The sequence below is a fragment of the Salvelinus fontinalis genome, chromosome 3, assembly GCF_029448725.1.
Source record: "Salvelinus fontinalis isolate EN_2023a chromosome 3, ASM2944872v1, whole genome shotgun sequence".
NCBI classification, from domain to species: Eukaryota; Metazoa; Chordata; class Actinopteri; order Salmoniformes; family Salmonidae; genus Salvelinus; species Salvelinus fontinalis.
This window is the reverse complement of record NC_074667.1, coordinates 75,085,456-75,105,251: the sequence shown is the minus strand read 5'-3', so window position 1 is coordinate 75,105,251 and position 19,796 is coordinate 75,085,456. Positions and strand designations below refer to the sequence as shown.

General features: G+C 41.2%; 2 protein-coding genes across 3 annotated transcripts; both read right to left on the bottom strand.

Annotated features, from left to right (window-relative positions):
• Positions 1 to 38: 38 nt before the first annotated feature.
• LOC129851459 (dynein axonemal heavy chain 12-like) lies at positions 39 to 11,812 on the bottom strand. Of its 2 annotated transcripts, XM_055918009.1 has the most exons (11): positions 11,508 to 11,812; positions 10,740 to 10,914; positions 10,460 to 10,506; positions 10,230 to 10,361; positions 9,081 to 9,239; positions 8,604 to 8,849; positions 6,864 to 7,035; positions 6,453 to 6,738; positions 1,395 to 1,652; positions 898 to 1,051; positions 39 to 582 (listed from the first exon to the last, which is right to left on the bottom strand). In XM_055918009.1, exons 2-11 carry the CDS (start codon positions 10,871 to 10,873, stop codon positions 410 to 412), a joined length of 1,761 nt encoding a protein of 586 aa, XP_055773984.1. In that variant the 5' UTR covers positions 10,874 to 10,914; positions 11,508 to 11,812; the 3' UTR covers positions 39 to 409. The 2 variants fall into 2 exon arrangements, with proteins under 2 accessions (XP_055773984.1, XP_055773985.1); XM_055918010.1 differs by lacking the exon at positions 11,508 to 11,812 and having other exon boundaries at positions 10,740 to 11,490.
• Positions 11,813 to 14,923: 3,111 nt separating this feature from the next.
• Positions 14,924 to 17,160, bottom strand: LOC129851457 (40S ribosomal protein S23). Its single transcript, XM_055918008.1, has 4 exons — positions 17,053 to 17,160; positions 16,390 to 16,549; positions 16,036 to 16,156; positions 14,924 to 15,113 (listed from the first exon to the last, which is right to left on the bottom strand). The coding sequence occupies exons 1-4, from the start codon at positions 17,054 to 17,056 to the stop codon at positions 14,967 to 14,969; spliced, it is 432 nt and encodes a 143-aa protein (XP_055773983.1). The 5' UTR covers positions 17,057 to 17,160; the 3' UTR covers positions 14,924 to 14,966.
• Between the last annotated feature and the right edge of the window lie 2,636 nt (positions 17,161 to 19,796).

Sequence of the window (19,796 nt, the reverse complement as noted above, 5' to 3'; positions counted from 1 at the left end):
TAGCTCTGATACATTTTAAGACAATGAAACTTGACAAAAAAAAGAGAAAGGTTTTATTTTATGCTGAAACACACTAAAACTCTTCAATCCTCCCTGCCCCACCCTCATTTTTAGGTGAAAAGCAGCAAATTCCACTTGATGATAACAGTAAACTATTTTAACCTGATATGAGTGAGCTCAGCTCGTCTGCCTGACAGACTAATAGCAAGGTTTGAATTACAGTAGAGCCAGGGGGTTATAGGCACAATGAACAAATAAGCCTCAATGTGCCCCCTCCCTCCAAAAATACTAAAAGATTTCGACGGCACCCCTGAGAGTAAAAAACTCTAACTAATAGCATTGCTGAGTCACTGACTAATTGTTAATGTAGGCCTATCTTCTTCGCTCATACTCCATGCACTTCTTCCTGTCAGCCCACTAGGATCTTCTGGCTGAAGAGATCATATTCCCGGTAAAGGATGTAATCTTTGAGCCGTTTGGGTAGAGGCAGGAAATGCCTGAACACTGGGGCCCTGAGACGCAGTCGGCCCAGACAGCTACGGATCTTCAGACGACAGAGATGCTGAAGACAGCGAGCGTTCTCTGTGGGAAGGGATGATGATTATGATGATGATAGACACAGTCAGATACGAGCTAGTCAATTACATAGACTGTCAAGTAGGCCTAGTTCATCAACTATCTGAGTGACATATTTAGGTTCCAGTAATTATAGCCAATAATTAGGGGCCAGACTTTTACCATGCTCAGGTCGCATGCTCAGGAAAAACTCCAGGCCATCTACACAATCATAGTCATGGACAATCTATGCCTTCTATGAAAACATAACTGTTTTCCCATTGAATGGTTAACAGCACACATAGATGTGTTTTGCCCACCTAGTTTTGTTAATCCACCAACCTTGAATTTTGCAGATATCAGGCCACTGCTTTTGTTCCATCAGGACAGCCTTTAGTTTCGAGCAGAAGGTCACGTGATCGACGTAATCCAGCATGATACGCACCACGTGTCCCGAGTGTTCTTTCAACCAGTAGACTGAGATAACCTCGCAAAACTGCAAAGAAGCACATAACAGTTGTAGGTAACACTTTACTAAAAGCCTGCAGTTATTACTTCATGTGTTCTAACTTGTTATAAGCATACTAGGAGCCAAACGTTTTAAAGCTAGAATCCTGAATTCAAATGATAAAGTGTATTTTGGGTTCGGACCTAAACTCATGAGACATTTATACGTTTATTCTTCAAGAATCAATGGGTACATATCATTCATTTACATGTCCAAAAATGGATGTTGCAACTTTATATTCTAGCTTTAAGGAACTAAAGAATAATCCATCCACATACCCTGACCAGAGAGAAACCCCTGGACCTATTCACCCTACCAATATCCCCCTTACCATGGAGTCGTTGATGACAGTATTTGTCCAGCCCTCATAGTCATCAGGAACATGGGACGCTTCACCGTAGTTGCACTCGAAGCAGCGCTGGACATCGTAGCCATAGTTACAAAGCAAGCGCAGGACAACCTCGTCCTTCAAGGCGTACTGCAGCGCGGAGGGGAAGTGGGTGGTATTGATGCGGGAGAAGTAGTTGACGTTGGCTCCGAACCTCAGCAGGACGTAGATCATCTCCAGGTTACCCGACCTCAGAGCCACCTGCAGGAGGGAAAAAAGAGTGTGTTGCTGTGTGTTGATAAGTGCACCTTTCTTTCAAACCTAGGTGTATCCACTACTTTATTACAGTTTGTTTTGTGTGCAACTTTCACAAGTATGTGGTACATTTTCACAATTATATGCACAACAATCAAAACAGATCATCATAATGGTTCATGTTTGAAAACACTAAGAGGATTTTCAATTGACTGCGTACAACAAACACATTCACAAAGGCACGTGTTAACTGCACCAAATCACTCTTTCAATTTGGATACATATTCAATAAATGTATCTGCTTTTCAAAATGCAATACTAATTTGACTTTTGATATGATTTTCTTGTAATTTGTTCACACATTCATAACATTACCCTGAAGAAGGCACAGTGATGTCGAAACATTGGTGTTTTTTTTACCCAATAAGTGACTGGGAAGTTACATATATGAAGTGTGCGACTCTCTTTGTTTTCATAGCTTCACCGTTAGTCAGCACCTCTACACTAAATACTTTTCTCTGAGTGTGCACCTGCTGATGCTTTTTATTAGACTTGTCATTTGTTAACAATACAATTAATTATCACTTAATAAAAATGCTCAAAACTGATAACTACTGAACCAAAATGATGCAGTGCCTAGTAAACGTACACTACCGTTCAAAAGTTTGCGGTCACTTAGAAATGTTCTTGTTTTTGAATGAAAAGCAAAAAAAAATGTCCATTAAAATAACATTACATTTATCATAAATACAGTGTAGACATTGTTAATGTTGTAAATGACTATTGTAGCTGGAAACGGCAGATTTTTAATGGAATATCTACATAGGCGTACAGAGGCCCATTATCAGCAACCCTCACTCCTGTGTTCCAATGGCACATTGTGTGAGCTAATCCAAGTTTATAATTTTAAAGGGGCTAATTGATCATTAGAAAAACATTTTGCAATTATGTTAGCACAGCTGAAAACTGTTGTTCTGATTAAAGAAGCAATGAAACTGTTCTTCTTTAGACTAGTTGAGTATCTGGAGCATCAGCATTTGTGGGTTTGATTACAGGCTCAAAATGGACAGAAATATTCTTGTTCTGAGAAATGAAGGCTTCGGAAAATGATTACATTGTTTCCACCCCTCATCAATCTACACATAATACCCCATAATGACAAAGTAAAAAAATTTTTTTTTTAGAAAATGTATATAAAAATAAAAACTGAAATATCATATTTACATACAGTAAGTATTCAGACCCTTTACTCAGTACTACAAGCTTGGTACACCTGTATTTGAGGAGTTTCTCCCATTCTTCTCAGCAGATCCTCTCAAGCTCTGTCAGGTTGGATGGGGAGCGTTGCGGCACAGCTATTTTCAGGTCTCTCCAGAGATGTTCGATCGGGTTCAAGTCCGGGCTCTGGCTGGACCACTCAAGGACATTCAGAGACTTGTCCCGAAGCCACTCCTGCGTTTCTTGGCTGTATGCTTAGGGTCGTTGTCCTGTTGGAAGGTGAACCTTCGCCCCAGTCTGAGGTCCTGAGCGCTCTGGAGCAGGTTTTCATCAACTGTACTGTACTTTGCTCCGTTCATCTTTGCCTCGATCCTGACTATTCCCCAGTCCCTGCCGCTGAAAAACGTCCCATAGCATTATGCTGCCACCACCATGCTTCACCGTAGTGATGGTGCCAGGTTTCCTCCAGATGTGACGTTTGGCATTTAGGCCAAAGAGTTCAATCTTTGTTTCATCAGACCAGATAATCTTGTATCCCATGGTCTGAGAGACTTTAGGTACCTTTTGGCAAACTTATCTGTCTTTTACTGAGGAGTGGCTTCCATCTGGCCACGCTACCATAAAGGCCTAATTGGTGAAGTGCTGCAGAGATGGTTGTCCTTCTGGAACTTCTCCCATCTCCACAGAGGAACTCTAGAGCTCTGTCAGAGTGACCATTGGGTTCTTGGTCACATATCTGACCAAGACCCTTTTCCCCAGATTGCTCAGTTTGGCCGGGTGGCCAGCTCTAGCAAAGGTCTTGATGGTTCCAAACTTCTTCCACTTAAGAATGATGGAGGCCATTGTGTTCTTGGGGACCTTTAAAGCTGCGGAAATGTTTTGGTACCCTTCCCCAGATCTATGCCTCGACACAATCCTGTCTCAGAGCTCTCTGGACAATTCCTTCGACCTCATGGCTTGGTGTTTGCTCTGACATGCACTGTCAACTGTGGGACCTTATATCGACAGTTGTGTGCCTTTTCAAATCATGTCCAATCAATTGAATTTACCACAGGTGGACTCCACCTCCATCAAGTTGTAGAAACATATCAAGGATGATCAATGGAAACAGGATGCACCTGAGCTCAATTTCAAATCTCATAGCAAAGGGTCTAAATATTTACAGTACCAGTCAAAAGTTTGGACACACCTACTCATTCAGTGTTTTTTCTTTATTTTTACTATTTTCTACATTGTAGAATAATAGTGAAGACATCAAAACTATGAAATAACATATATGGAATCATGTAGTAACCGGGTTCGATCCCGGGCTGTATCACAACCAGCTGTGATCGGGAGTCCTATAGAGCGGCTGACTTTGGTCGTCAGTTGAACAGTGTTTCCTCCGACACATTGGTGCGGGTGGGTGGTAAGAAGCGCGGATAGGCGTGTCATGTTTCGGAGGACGCATGACTCGACCTTCGCCTCCTGAGCCTGTTGGGTAGTTGCAGCGGTGAGACAAGATCGAAATTGGGGAGGAAAAATAATAATAATAATAATACAAATATATATTTCATCGTTATTTAACTAGGCAAGTCAGTTAAGAACAAATTCTTACTTACAATGACGGCCTACCAAATGGCAAAAGGCCTCCTGCGGGGACGGGGGCTGGGATAAAAAAAAAAATATATAGGACAAAACACACATCATGACAAGAGAGACAACACAACACTACATAAAGAGAGACCTAAGACAACACAGCAAGGCAGCAACACAACATGACAACATGGTAGCAACACAACATGGTAGCAGTATAAGATGGTAGCAGCACAAAACATGGTACAAACATTATTGGGCACAGGCAACAGCACAAAGGGCATGAAGGAAGAGACAACAATACATCACACAAAGCAGCCACAACTGTCAGTAAGAGTGTCCATGATTGAGTATTTGAATGAAGAGATGGAGATAAAACTGTACAGTTTGAGTGTTTGTTGCAGCTTGTTCCAGTCGCTAGCTGCAGCGAAATGAAAAGACAAGCGACCCAGGGATGTGTGCTGCTTTGGGGACTTTTAACAGAATGTGACTGGCAGAACAGGTGTTGTGGAGGATGAGGGCTGCAGTAGGTATCTCAGATAGGGGGAAGTGAGGCCTAAGAGGGTTTTATATATAAGCATCAACCAGTGGGTCTTGCGACGGGTATACAGAGATGACCAGTTTACAGAGGAGTATAGAGTGCAATGATGTGTCCTATAAGGAGCATTGGTGGTAAATCTGATGGCCGAATGGTTAAGAACATCTAGCCGCTCGAGAGAACCCTTACCTGCCAATCTATAAATTACGTCTCTGTAATCTAGCATGGGCAGGATGGTCATCTGAATCAGGGTTAGTTTGGCAGCTGGGGTGAAAGAGGAGTGATTATGAGGAAACCAAGTCTAGATTTAACTTTAGCCTGCAGATTTGATATGTGCTGAGAGAAGGACAGTGTACCGTAAGAATAAGTCTGTAACGTAACAAAATGTGGAAAAGGTCAAGGGGTCTGAATACTTTCCGAAGGCACTGTATATGGATGTGGCTGTAAATACTACATCATCATTCTCCATCAGCCAGTGTGCTTTAATAGGACAAAGTGGGAAGAGTCACTATGTACTACCATTTGTAATTATAGTGTAGTGTACAATGCACTGCTGAAATACCTGGGTTGTATATATAACAATATATTCCACTCATTATGTGAATTACATTGACAGGTGATACTGTATCAGTCGACAAAGTCACGTAGAAAAGGTGATCTTGTATAATGTCGCATGGGGCAGAAATGGCATACAACACGTGCTACATTTTTACAGGAGCCAACTGCTTCACAATACCCCTATTTCTGATGATTGGTCCTGAGTATGTACTGTATACGGATAATGTGATTGGTCCTGAGTATGTACTGTATACGGATAATGTGATTGGCCCTGAGTATTTACTGTATACGGATAATGAAACTGTAAGACTGACATATTTCTCAACTTGCTCACAACCTGCCATTCGACAGAAATTATACTTTTTTTTGATTGCATGTCAAGTTTTTGTTAAATAATGTATGGAAAATGATATTTACAATCTACTATTGTTTCTATTCAGCACGTCAAAAAGAACAGTTTTGACATTTGTATCTTGTATTTTTTGCTATTGGATTAAATGGTAGTTAAAATGACTAAATGGTGAGCTTATCATTATCTGATGTATTGGGTACTAAACAAAAAATTCTCATGGTATTTCAAAGAAAACTTAGATTTTGCATGAATGACTGCGGGGTGAAAGATGTGTGAAACCCCAATGAATGCACAATCAAAGGTTCTGAATATAAGACAGGGGGAATTACAAGTGTTATCAGTTTAGTACTTAAGAGTTTTTGATTGAGAAAAACGAGTTTCTGCGTGTTGATGTCATCAGGGTATTTGACAAAAAGCCACGAGGGCCCGTTTTCAAAAAGTGTCTCCGAGTAGGAGTGCTGATCTAGGATCAGGTTTCCCCTCTCCATATAATCTTATCTATTATGATCTAAAATCCTAGATCAGCATTCCTACTCTGAGACTGTTTGTGAATATGAGGCCTAACCTGTAGGCACTTGACAGGGTCCTGGTTGGGCATGGCCCCAGCCTCCAGCAGCAGCTTGACCGAGGGGACATCATCGTTGGACACCGCAAAGTACAGGGCAGACTTCCGCTGGTCGTCGTAGTTACGTCGGACCCACGGGTGCAACATGTAGTTGGGGTCATAGCCTGCCTTCAGCAGGGCCTTTAGACACTGTGTGTGACCACCAGCAGCTGCAGAGTGTAAGGGGCTCATTCCACTCTCATACACTGCGTCACAGGTCGTCACAGGGATCAGGATCTTCAGAGCTCTAAGTGATTGAGTGAGAGAGTGAGAGAGAGAAAGGCCAACTGAGCTCTGAAATATGATTGTGATTTCTAAGCACTAAACTCAGAACTGTGACGAGGTTAAGGGTGCAGTACCGGTGCCACCTACTGTAAATGGCCCCTGTGGGAGACTCTGTGGATGGGGAGGTGTCCGGTATGTTTGGGGACATTGGCATCAGCTCCATACTCCAACAGCAGAGAGATAATCTCAGGGTTGCCAGAGGCAGATGCCTCAAATAGGATTGTTGCATAATCCTGGGCCATAGACTCCACGTTGGCCCCTGATACAAACAGCAAACAACAACAAATCTGTATTGCTTGTACAGAACAACAAAAACAAAGTCCATGACATACAATAACTAGTTGATGCCAATTATACACCCTTATATGGGCCCAAATCATAAGATACAGCATGTGCTTGTGTAACAGGTATGACCTATCTGCATGCCAAATAAATGAAGCATTTTTATTGGTTAATTGACAGATCATGTGATTTCAACCTCCTGTTTTGTGTTTCCGGGCGGCTTCCCACAGGGGGTGATGCAGTGCAGAGGCGTGATGGATCCTATGCAGACTATGATGATTTCGTTGATGAAATGGTCAACGGGGTTTGAGCTGAACGTTTAATATGAGAAGAAGTAGTATGGATGCCTGCCTGCTGGGATGCACCCTTTCCTGTGCCACTTCATGTGGCCCTTTTGATTTCTTTGGTTTGTTGGTATGTTTTGCGTGATTTTAACTAGACTGGTTTTAAGAGTAAAAAGAAAGTGAAAATGATATTTATGGGGAAAAAGTAATTGAACAGAAATGAGAAACTGGAATGTGTTTGACTCAGAATAATGGAAAAACATGCCTTAAAGGGGCAATCTGCAGTTGCTACATCTGATATGTACCCATTGATTCTTGAAGAACACAATTTATAAATGCCTCCTGAGCTTAGTTCAACAATTGTACCACATCAGAATCAAAATATAAGCTTGCTTTACTCCAATATTTGTAAACAAAGTAAATGTAAACAAACACTGTATAGCCTCATCTCAAAACATGGTTAAAATGATATCACTTTGATATAGTTTCACCAGCCCCTCCCTCAGCTTTTTACTAAAACGGGTGGGGATGGGCTTTGTTATTATATCCACTGCAGATTGCCACTTTAAGAAAATAAACGTCCCTTTTGTTGTCTGCCTCTTCTTACTCTGCCTGCTCAACCCAGACATAGGACCTGTCACTTTTCTACCTTGTGACACAGGGACATTAATACAGTACAAGTAAAATAAGGTAATTGAGCCAAGGGTTCCCAAACCTTTTCACTTAGGGAACATTGTCTATTTCTATGGGCAGAAGCACTGCTCATGACACAAATTGTTCACACCCCTCTTGTTGGTGGAGAGACTTTTGCAGATGTACAGCTTATTTCCTGCAATTCTACACATTTGTCATGGGGTGCAAAGAATTCTTGCAATTCTATACATTTTGCCATGTCAAATGTGTATTCGTGATATTTGAGTGACAAACAAATTACAACTATACATGAGCTAAAAAAACGAAATAAAAAAAACGTTAGCTGACATGGGCTAGTTGATCTGGACATTTCTGACAAGTTATAAATGTCTCTCTAAGTTATGCATTGACTAACATGACAAGAGGAATTGATGATGCACTACCCAATTTCGAAATTATATACATATACAGTACCAGTCAAATAGTAAAAATAAAGAAAAACCCTTGAATTAGTAGGTGTGCCCAAACTTTTGACTGGTACTGTATATACATATAATTATATAATTTTGGGGGGAGGGGACCCGGGCGCACCCCACAGTTTGGGAACCACTGACATAGGCTACTGTACCTTTCTGGACGAGGGCTTGGACTACCTTCACATGCCCACACTGAGCGGCAAGGGCCAGGGGCGTGAGCCCATAGTCGGACCTGGCGTCTGGGTTGGCCCCAGACCTGAGAAGCAGCTCCACAAAGTCCTCCCGTCCCAGCTTGGCAGCCTCGTGGAGGGGGGTCCTGCTGTGACATCCCTCCAGGTTCACATTGCTACCGAACCCCAGTAGAAGCTTGCCCAGGTCCAGACGATCGTTTCTGATAGCTGTTGGATGGAAGGAGAGAAGTGGGATAGGTCTGTAATGATCCTACATGTCCTAGAGTTCTTCTCATTGACAGGACTACATAGGCTTACATTTGGACTGTCGATTGTTCTGTCAGCTCTACATTCAGTTATTCCCAGAACCAAATATCATGTGAGCCGGAGTCTGTCACGAGAGACTAACCTTCAGTATGTTTTGAGTGTATTATTAACAGAGGATGCAGACAGGTTTACCTATAACTAGCGGTGAGTCCTCTTCGTCATCCTGGCAGTCAGAACTGGAATGGTTCTGTAGCAGAAAGGTTGCGTTCTCTATCAGACCTTGCTCCACCGCCAGGAACAGAGGTGTCTTTCCCCGGTCGGTCCGACATTGCACTGCATTTTGACTCGATGCTGAGGAAGGCGTACATCAAGTCAGTCTTATGATCTATCATTATACTTTAAATATTATTTTGTAATTGAAAGGAAACGTCAACTCATGTTCACAGTTGACTATAGTGAACAAAAATATAAATGCAACATGTAAAGTGCTGGTCCTATATTTAATGAGTTGAAATAAAAATCCCAGAAATTTTCCATATGCAAAAAAAGCTTTTCTCTTAAATTTTCTGCACAAATTTGTTTACATCCCTGTTTGTGAGCATTTCTCCTTTGCCAACATAATCCATCCACCTGACAGGTGTGGCATATCAAGAAGCTGCTTAAACAGCATGATCATTACACAGGTGTACCTTGTGCTGGGGACAATAAAAGGCCACTCTAAAATGTGCAGTTTTGTCACACAACACAATGCCACAGATGTCTCAAGTTTTGAGGGAGGGTGCAAATTGGCATGCTGACTGTAGGAATGTCCATCAGAGCTGTTGCCAGAGAATTTAATGTTAATTTCTCTACCATAATCCGCCTCCAAAATTGTTTTAGACAATTTGTCAGTACGTCCAACCGGCCTCAGAACTGCTGACCACGTGTAACCACGTCAGCCCAGGACCTCTACATCCGGCTTCTTCACCTGCGGGATCGTATGAGGGGGTGGTGAGTATTTCTGTCTCAATAAAGCCCCAGTGGCTCACAAGTGGGTGGGCTTATTCGCTCCCAGGCCCACCCATGGCTGCGCCCTTGCCCAGTCATGTGAAATCCATAGATTAGGCCTTATGAATTTATTTCAATTGACTGATTTCTTTATATTAACTGTAACAGCTTAGAAATTGTTGCATATTGCATTTATATTTTGGTTCAGTGTACTTTCGAGCTTTGAAAACATCGGACAAACTTTTATTTTGGTGTTTAATGTCCCTTTGATTGTTTGTATCTTCTTGAAACAATGCATGATTTAATTGACCCTTGTGTGTAGGTATGTACTAGACAAGACAAAGATATACAAACCTGCAAAGGTGACCTCTAGAATATTTTGGTTCTTCTGACTAACGGCCTCATGTAGTGGGATCCAGCCTCTGTTGTCCACTTCAGAGAAAGCACTCTGGCTGACAGACAGCTGGCGGAGAGCTTCTTCGTCACCTGGCAACAAACCAGGAAGCAGAGAGGATTTTCAAGGAGACACTGTTATGGAGACACAGTAAATAACCAATAGTGCAGAACCGGCCCTCACTACTCACCGTTTCTGATGGCTGAGAAGATTTTTACATGATCTGTTATATCTTGACTGTGGAAAGAAAAAAGTCACACCATAAAAGCTGTGCCACCATCCTCATGATGAAGGTGTGAGTTCCAGATACAGACTTTAGAATTTATAACATCTTTATAATGTCTGGAGAAGTGTTTACAATCTCAGGACCAACATAAAATGTATAACTATCCTACTATCTGGGCAGACCTGTGTATCTGTGTCTGGTGTGCTTCTAAAGGTTCACAAGGGTGAAGCAAGAAGCTGTGTACCTGCACTCATCCCCTAGGCTGGAATCCCGCGATTCAATCTGCTTGTTACATTCCAGAAGACTCTGTTCAATCATGTATTGAGTGTCCACATCCTCATAGTCGTCCCCTTCATATCCTAGTTCGTCAAAGTGCATGTCCAGGCCTCTTGCAGTCTCTCTAGTGGGGATCTCTCCAGCTAAACTCAACAAGACAAACTATCACCTGGCATGACCTATGGCCTATAGCATGGCATGCATGTGACAGGCCCATCCCTTCACAATCAATCAACCAGGTTTACTATGCCTAACAATATTTTTGTTAGTTGGTTTGGTGGATATGCCCAATAATTTACACATGCTCATTTAATTTGGCATGTTGCATCATGTGTAACAAAATAACAGGTATCCAGGTCAAAATATTCATAAACACATCCATGCAAACACATAGAAGGTCATGAGTCATAACCCCTTGTTGTGAAATGTCAAGCATGCTTGTGTTCAACGGACCATGGCGCAGTAAATGGCAGGTTTCAAATGTTCCATTTTAAGGATGCATTTGTAATGAAATGTAATACAGTGTTTCAATCTTAATCTAACTAAGGGCTGTAGGTCTATAGCTAACAATCTCATGGATTTTAGAATTCTTCACTTTTTCTTTACATATTGAAGAGAAAATCCCCTTACAGTAGACATTTAGTATAGGCCCACATGACTCATTTATATTAACTTTTCATATGATCTAACACACCAAGACTAGGTTTATACTATGACGCAGTTTGTTTTCTTTTACCTTTTGTAATCAGGCTGTAATGTGGCTATGGCGTCCTTCGTGGTTTAAAGGGGATCCGTTTTTCTCCATTCTGGGGCTATTTATACCTCCCCTGCTATAAATACCTGATCATGAGACAGACCAGCGACCAGGGTTTCTCTGTACCTCTGGCACACTGAACAACACTCACTGACACTTTTTCTGCTCCTGCATGTTGCTCCTGATAGACACAAACAGATTCACATTTATGACGGAATTCGTGCTTTTATAAAGATCATAGACTAGAGCAAGTAAATAAGAAAGAGATGCATGAAAGACTATTTGCATGAACATTCTTCCTTTAAGATTCACAATTGAACAGTTTACAGTTTTGAAAGCGGAAAGAATGCATGCAATACCTTCTAAGTGAATTCTCAGTGCATTATTTTTAAAAAGAGAATTGAATCACCACCCATACTTATTTGAAAATGTCCAGTGTAAGGAAGTGTCTGTCCATCATTACTCACCGACAGCATCATCCAGGAAGAGTGTTATCATTAACTGTTTCTCTGTGCTACTCCAATTGTTTGAAGGACACCAGACTTCTGCCTGTGGAGAGGATGGATTGCTGCCCTGCACAGGCTCTGGCTGTTGGATTCCTGTCACTCACTATCACCCATCTCTCATCCCTCGCCAGACACCTCCACTGAAGTGATTCAATGTAATCCTCTCTGCCTCCTCTGAAGGAATACTGTGAGAAAAGAGAACCGTGAGATCACTCTTGGCAACAACCACAATCTCTCTTATTGAACCTGATAACCTTACAGCAAGTTAGGCTAAATGGATGTACTGGTACTGGTACTTACTGTATATAGCTCCATTCTTGTGTCTTTTATTTTATTCCTTGTGTGTTACTACTACAAAAGTCTGTGTTGTTGGGAAGGGCTCGTAACCAAGCATTACACCAGTTGTATTTGCCGTATGCGACAAATAACATTGATTAGATTTAAAGCTCTCGACAATTTAGTATTTAAAATAGAGACTTCGGAGTATTGAAATGTGTTAGTGTATTCGGTTTTAGTACTTTTCCGTAATTCAATGTTACTTTAGTTGAGGGTTTCCATGTATCTGACCCCCAGCTCCACTAGGTGGAAATAACGTTTACATGCACATTAATAATTCAATATTAAACTGATTATGTCAGTAGGCAGAGTACGGCAATAGTCATGTAAACACTTTACTCTGCTTATCTTAATCTGCGTAAGGTCAAAAATCGAAGTAAGCATACGCATATTAGATCACCTGGTTTTCTGAGCAATCTTTTTAAGTTATTAGGACATGTAGATAGCTTAATCTGCGTTCCAGCTGTGTATTTGATCTGCGCATGGGCACGAGTGACATAAAAAAAGCAAAAAACTGAAAATATGCATTTTATGAATAGTTTTAACATACAAACTTTATGTCGCAAACATAACATGTGCGCTTTGGTAGAACATTTATTTTGATTGCCATTCTTCTGCATGTGTCCATGTACACTGAACAAAAATGTAAACGCAACATGTAAATTGTTGGTCCCATGTTTCATGAGCTGAAATAAAAAATCCCAGAAATGTTCCATATGCAGAAAAAAAAAATATTTTCTCAAAATATGAAGACGCTGATTAAAGAGCATTATCATTACACAGGTGGATCTTGTGCTGGGGACAATAAAAGGTCACTCTTGTGCAGTTTTGTCACACAACACAATGCCACAGATGTCTCAAGTTTTGAGGGAGCGTGCAATTGGCATGCTGACTGCAGGAATGTCCACCAGAGCTGTTGCCAGAGGATTGAATGTTAATTTCTCTACCAAAGGCCGCCTCCAAAGTCATTTTAGAGAATTTGGCAGTACGTCCAACTGGCCTCACAACCGCAGCCCAGGACCTCCACATCCGGCTTCTTCACCTGCGGGATCGTCTGAGACCAGCCACCCCGACAGCTGATGAAACAGGAGTACTTCTGTCTGTAATAAAGGACTTTTGTGGGGGGGGATCATTCTGATTGACTGGGCCTCCCCAGTGGGTGGGCCTATGCCCTCCAAGGCCCATCCATGTCTGCATCCCTGCGAAATCAATTGACTAGGGCCTAATTCATTCATTTCAATGGACTGATTTCCTTATATGAACTGTAACTCTGTAAAATCATTGCAATTGTCACGTTGCATTTATATTTTTGTTCAGTATAAAAAGGATTAGGGAAAGTACAGATTATTCTCACAACAGAAGAATGATCTGACAGCATGTCTTCTGTCTGTGACAAAGTACTAAACGAACTGAAAGAATTTTCCCACTGAATTATAATTTCAGCAGCAGCTGGCGACGAGTCACGGGATCTTTTCTATTCAAACTGTCCACTTCATATCCTTTCTATTATCCCCAAAAATGTCACTTTCATAATCTGCAGAAAATCCTCTTCCACCCCAACACCAATTCATTTGTCATTCAGGTTAACACTGCATGTCTCAATATATGTCTAGACTATTGGACATTAGTATCATTGTGTAAAATGTCTTAAGATCCTTCTTACCATATTCAACGGTCTGGTCCTTCAAGCTCAAGACTAAAAGTCTTTAAAACAAATGTTCCGGCCAATGCTATCTATGCTCCCACCTTCGAAATCATTCGCTACAGCACTACGCCAGACCAAAACAAGGATCACACAATCTGTTGGACAGCTTTTATATCGGTTAAAAAGGACCGTAAATTATATGTCAACAGGTGTGGCTAAATTTGGGCAAGTGTATGAGGAAATAAGATACACCAATCATGGTTGAGAAAAATAAAGACATTGCCTCTTATTGGCAGCTGACATCCATGCCTGTTAGTTCCAGACGATGCCACTGCATGAAATAAGTCCTCTTCATTACCGGAGGGGTACATGTGACATGTCAAAGAGGCAAAACTTGACTCAAGATGAAATGCATCTACTCTAAGACCAATCAAGACACCCAATGTCAAACCATTACAATCCCTCTAACAAGCTATAAATAAAACAGCAAATGGAACAGGTGGAGATGTAATTGCCAGAACAGACAGCTTGGGTAGAGCTGAACACATCGGCACCACTGATGCTCTGCTGGCACGATCACGCGCCAACACACTCACATCTTGAGGACATTAACTTTATTAAAAAAAAAAATGCTTGAGTTGTCATTCTAATAATCAACCTGGACATGTAGAAGTGAATCAGAGAAGACCCTCAGATCAGGAACCAGGATGGGAAACGTCAGTCCTCTGGGGCCAGAATGTCAGCTGATTCTTTCAATGGCACACACACACACTACACCTGGTATCCCAGATCTAAATTACATGGTGATTTGGAAAAGGAACTAAAAACAACATACACTTCCGAGGACCACCATAGTTGCCCATCTCTGCAACATAATATCAAAATCACAACAAAATGCACAACAAACCGACTGGAATTGTGAAAACATTTTATTGATTTCTCCATCAAAACTGTCTAAGATCTGGGTCTCTCCTTCTTGCCTTTGTAGAGGGCCAGCAGGGAGACGTTAGCCACTTTGACCACCTTGAAACGGACACCAGGGATATCACCGACGGCGTGTCCCTTACGACCGAATCCTGCCACCAGAACCTCGTCATTTTCCTGAAAGACCAAGGGAAACACGCTGAATACACACGACAAAATGCATCATTGAACACCATAAATATCGTCCGAGACTACATCACACCATACACACATTATTATTTTCTTTCTTAGATTATTCAGGGCTCTATGCTGACGTTATTTCTTTTTACAAGGAGCACGTGCGCTTAAATTGAAGGGGAAAAATACATGTACAAAGTAATTTACAATTGGCTCATTCACCCCCCTCTCCCCTGTAACTATTCCCTAGGTGGTTGCTGTAAATGAGAACGTGTTCAGTCAACTTACCTGGTAAAATAACAGCTACAATGGAAAATAGTTAAGGTATCAAATCACATTGTATTGCTACATACACATGCTTGTGTTCCTTGCTCAAACAGTGCAGAAATATCTAACAATAGACACAATACACACAAATCTAAATAGTAGAATGGAATTAAGAACATTAACATTTTTCTAGGCGTACTGGAGCTCCTAAAATCAAAATATACAGGCTGCACATCAAATATTTAGGCTCATTTGATCTCACTGTAGACAGCCCTGTTATTTATGGGGAGTCTCGCATTTGTTAGTGGATATCAGGCACAGTTTATAGACACTAAACTTCACCCATCAGATCCTTTACACCACAGGTGTCAAACTCATTCCACGGGGCCGAGTGTCTGCGGGTTTTCGCTCCTCCCTTGTACTTGATTGATCAATTAACATCACTAATTAGTTAGGAACTCCCCACACCTGGTTGTCTAGGGCTTTATTGAAAGGAAAAACCAAAAACCTGCAGACACTAGGCCCGCCATGGAATGAGTTTGACACCCCTGCTTTACACAATGGATATAAATAAAAATGTTAAAGTAGTTGAATTTAAAAAAAAACACTACTCTGGAAAAATGTTTGGGTGCCAGGCTGACTAGTTAACTCTTACCTCGATGAAGTTCAAGCAACCATCATTGGGGACAAAGGCGGTGATCTTCTTGCCGTTCTTGATGAGCTGGACCCTGACACACTTCCTAATGGCGGAGTTGGGTTGCTTAGCTTCAACACCACTGTAAGACAGGGATAGAAACATTTGGAAATGGCATACTTGTCTTTACACATTGATACTCAGAGAAGACATTAGGGCCTGTATTAACGTGTCCCAGAGTAGCAGTGCTGCTGAACTAGAATCTGTTTGGCTTTCAGATTATGCTTAAACCAGATCTGCACTCCAAACAAGACACTTTCTCAGTACGGTCCCTGATCATTAGTGAGGATATTAGGGGTGTTGTGATGTACTTACACTTTCTCAAGTACAATTCCCTTGGCGTGGGAAGCGCCTCCGAAGGGGTTAGCCTTCAGGGCAGTGCCGAGATGGGCCTTTTTGTACTGTTTATCGTGCCATCTCTGTTCACGACGGTGGTTACGCAGCTTCCTGGCTGTACGCAGACCACGACACTTTCCTGAAGGGATACCAAGTAAATAGTTAAATGGTAGATAGCTAGCTTTTGACTTATTAATATTGTTCAACAAAACATTGTTTGACCAGTCAGCCAACTACCGGTAGCTACAGAAGATATCCGGACATGAACACCGCATTAGCACTTTAGCAGGTAACAATTAAGTTAACTGGGAAATAATTTAGTTACATTAAACCAAATTGCTTATGCAGAGTGCACATCCATTTCAATAACTTTGTAACCAAAACTCTGGTAACTGGCTACATAAATGTTTGGTGACTGAAAAGGAAGCGCTGGCCAGCACTGACGGCATGATATGGCCGTCTCCACGTTGCGGAGCTCGCGCTAGTTGGCTGGTGGTAAGTTTCAGAATATGTCTAGAAATACATCCTGTTCTGCCACGATAATAACGAAATGGGTAAGAATACATTCAAAGTCCATGTCAATATAGAAAAGACACTGATACATTTTGTAAACGTTCCGTTAAAAATAGGACATTATCGTACCCATGTTTGCAGATTACGAACCCAGGCTAGAAAGAAAGAAGACCAGAATCCTCCGCGGCAATGTCTCCTCGCAGGACCCCAGAGGTGGATACTAACATGCCTGTTTAGCGTTGTTTTCTCTCGGTACATTTTGCGTATTTTAAATGTAGCTACATTTAAATAAACATTATTAAAAATACACGATTTAGGGAAATAACACATGTGCATTATTTGGATAGCTTTGTTATATCAAGTCTATATAATATTGAGATGTTTACGTGCCTGATTCAAAATGCGACAAATCATCAGTCAAAACGAGTCTGATGAGACAATCTTCTTCTTCGAATTTAACGGCGGTTGGCATCACATGATAATGGTGCATTACAGCCATCAGCTGGACGGGTATTGAATAAGAAACAAACATAAACACATTTCGGGAAAGGGGGAAAACAACACCATACAAAATAAAACATGTAAACAAAAAAATAAATAAACATCACACGTCTTCAATGACAGTCCACTCCAAAATACATCTCTACACAGGCTCAGGGGCCTGTGATGGGGCTACATTCACCAACAGGATTTATTGCGCAGCCTCGACTGTGAAATCAGAAAACCAAATAAACTTTCAGCGGCATTCACAATGATTCCAATTTTTGTAGACTTTTCTGCTTGTGCTGTACAGTTTATGACCATTGCAATAAATAATACAACATCCACCTTTTTAGCATGTAGAATTTCACTATCCCTTGGTTGATGAGAAACCTTCCCTGGTTGTGGCTCTACTACCATTGCTTCTTCCCTGCCACTCGTTCCTTCTAATTTTCTCACTGCCTCCAGATAGGAGACACGCTGGACACTCCTTACCCTTACCACCTCATTCTCCTTCACCAGGGCACTTCAAGAATTCAGGCGCATGTTCACCTTCACAGTTGCAATATTTCCCTTTTTCTGGCATTCAATATTCTTCCTTTCTGCACACAATTGACACATTACCAAATATTTTACATGTATGACACTGAAGGGGCTTATGCACAAAAGCTCTTACAGGGTATCTCGTGAATCCTAACTTTATATGAGTAGGGAGAGACTCTTCATCAAAGAACAGTAGCATGGATGACTTCTTTTCTCCCTCCACCATACAGGTCAGTCGGCGTGCACCAACCACTCCATCGATGTCTTCAGTTATATCCTCTGCCTTTATTTCTTGCGCCACCCCAGAAATAACCCCCTTGATAGTTACCCTGCTACGAAAATCCATGCAGGAAACATTCCGCTCCGATATCCTTTTCAGTCTTAAAACACCCTTCTTCTGTTCCGCAGACACACAAAAAATCAAAATAAGACCACTTCTTATGACTCTCACCGACTCCACACTTTCTTCCAACACATTCCACATTTTCCTGGAGACGTTAAATGGATTTCCCAAGTAGCATTGATCCAAAACGCTGACTCCAACCCAAAATGAGTCTAGTGGTTTCCTATTTTCCAACACAGCTTTACTTCTCTTGTTTCCCTTCTTCTTCGCCACTGTAACCCACTCATTCTCACTTTCTGCACTATTAGCTTCACTCGACTCACTAGCAGTTTCAAACAAATATTAGTTTCCGCCATCTTCTGACCCACTCATTCCTCTAACCGTCCTTCTATCAAACTCATGAGCATCTCTCTTCCTGCCTGACAACTCAGCTCTGAAGAGACATTTTATCTGCTTCAAGATGATATAGTAGCCAGTAAATTATGCGAAATAGGAGTGAGGTGAAATCCCTGCCGTTACTTGCCTAGCTAGGTACTACAACTTCAACCTCCACAATTGGTGAAGAATTTGAGATTGTTTTATAAAGGAGAGGGTTTTTAGCAGTAGATGTCGGGGCAGTGGCATGCAACTGAAAACGGTCTCAGTCTACTAGGCAACCCATCACTAGTAGACTCATTTGACTAGTCTTGCTTTATCACGTCTAATTTCATGTGACAAAGCAACTACAGAGACATAATTCAAGAGCTTCTCTAATAATATACAGTGAGGTCCAAATGTATTTTGACAGTGACACATTTTGTTGTTTTGGCTCTGTGACCCAGCACTGGATTTGATACAAAGACTATGAGGTTAAAGTGCAGACTGTCAGCATTAATTTGAGGGCATCTTCATCCATATCAGGTCAGTAAACTATTTAGAAATTAAAGCACGTTTTGTACATAGTCCCTTCAATTTAGGAAACCAAAAGCATTTGGACAAATTCACTACATGATTCCATATGTGTCATTTCACAGTTTTGATGTCTTCACTATTATTCTACAATGTAGAAAAAAGTAAAGATGAAGATAAACCCTTGAATGAGTAGGTGTGTCCAAACTTTTGACTGGTACTGTACATTTGTATTAAAATAATCAAAGTAGTACCGGTAGCCTATTTGGTACCATATTTCTAGCATGCAATGACTACATCAAGTTTGTGACTCTACAAACTTGATGGATGCATTTGCAGTTTGTTCAGGTTGTGTTTCAGATTATTTTGTGCCCAATGGAAATGAATGGTAAATCATGAATTGTGTCATTCTGGAGTCACTTTTATTGTAAATAAAATTATAATGTCTCTAAACAATTATACATTCATTTGGATGCTACCATGATTATGGATCATCATTAATGAATCTTGACAAATGATAAGTGAGAAAGTTACAGAGGCACAAATCATCACTTTTGCGCATAGTCAATCATAATTAATCACAGAGGTACATATGGTCATAAAGGATTACATACATACA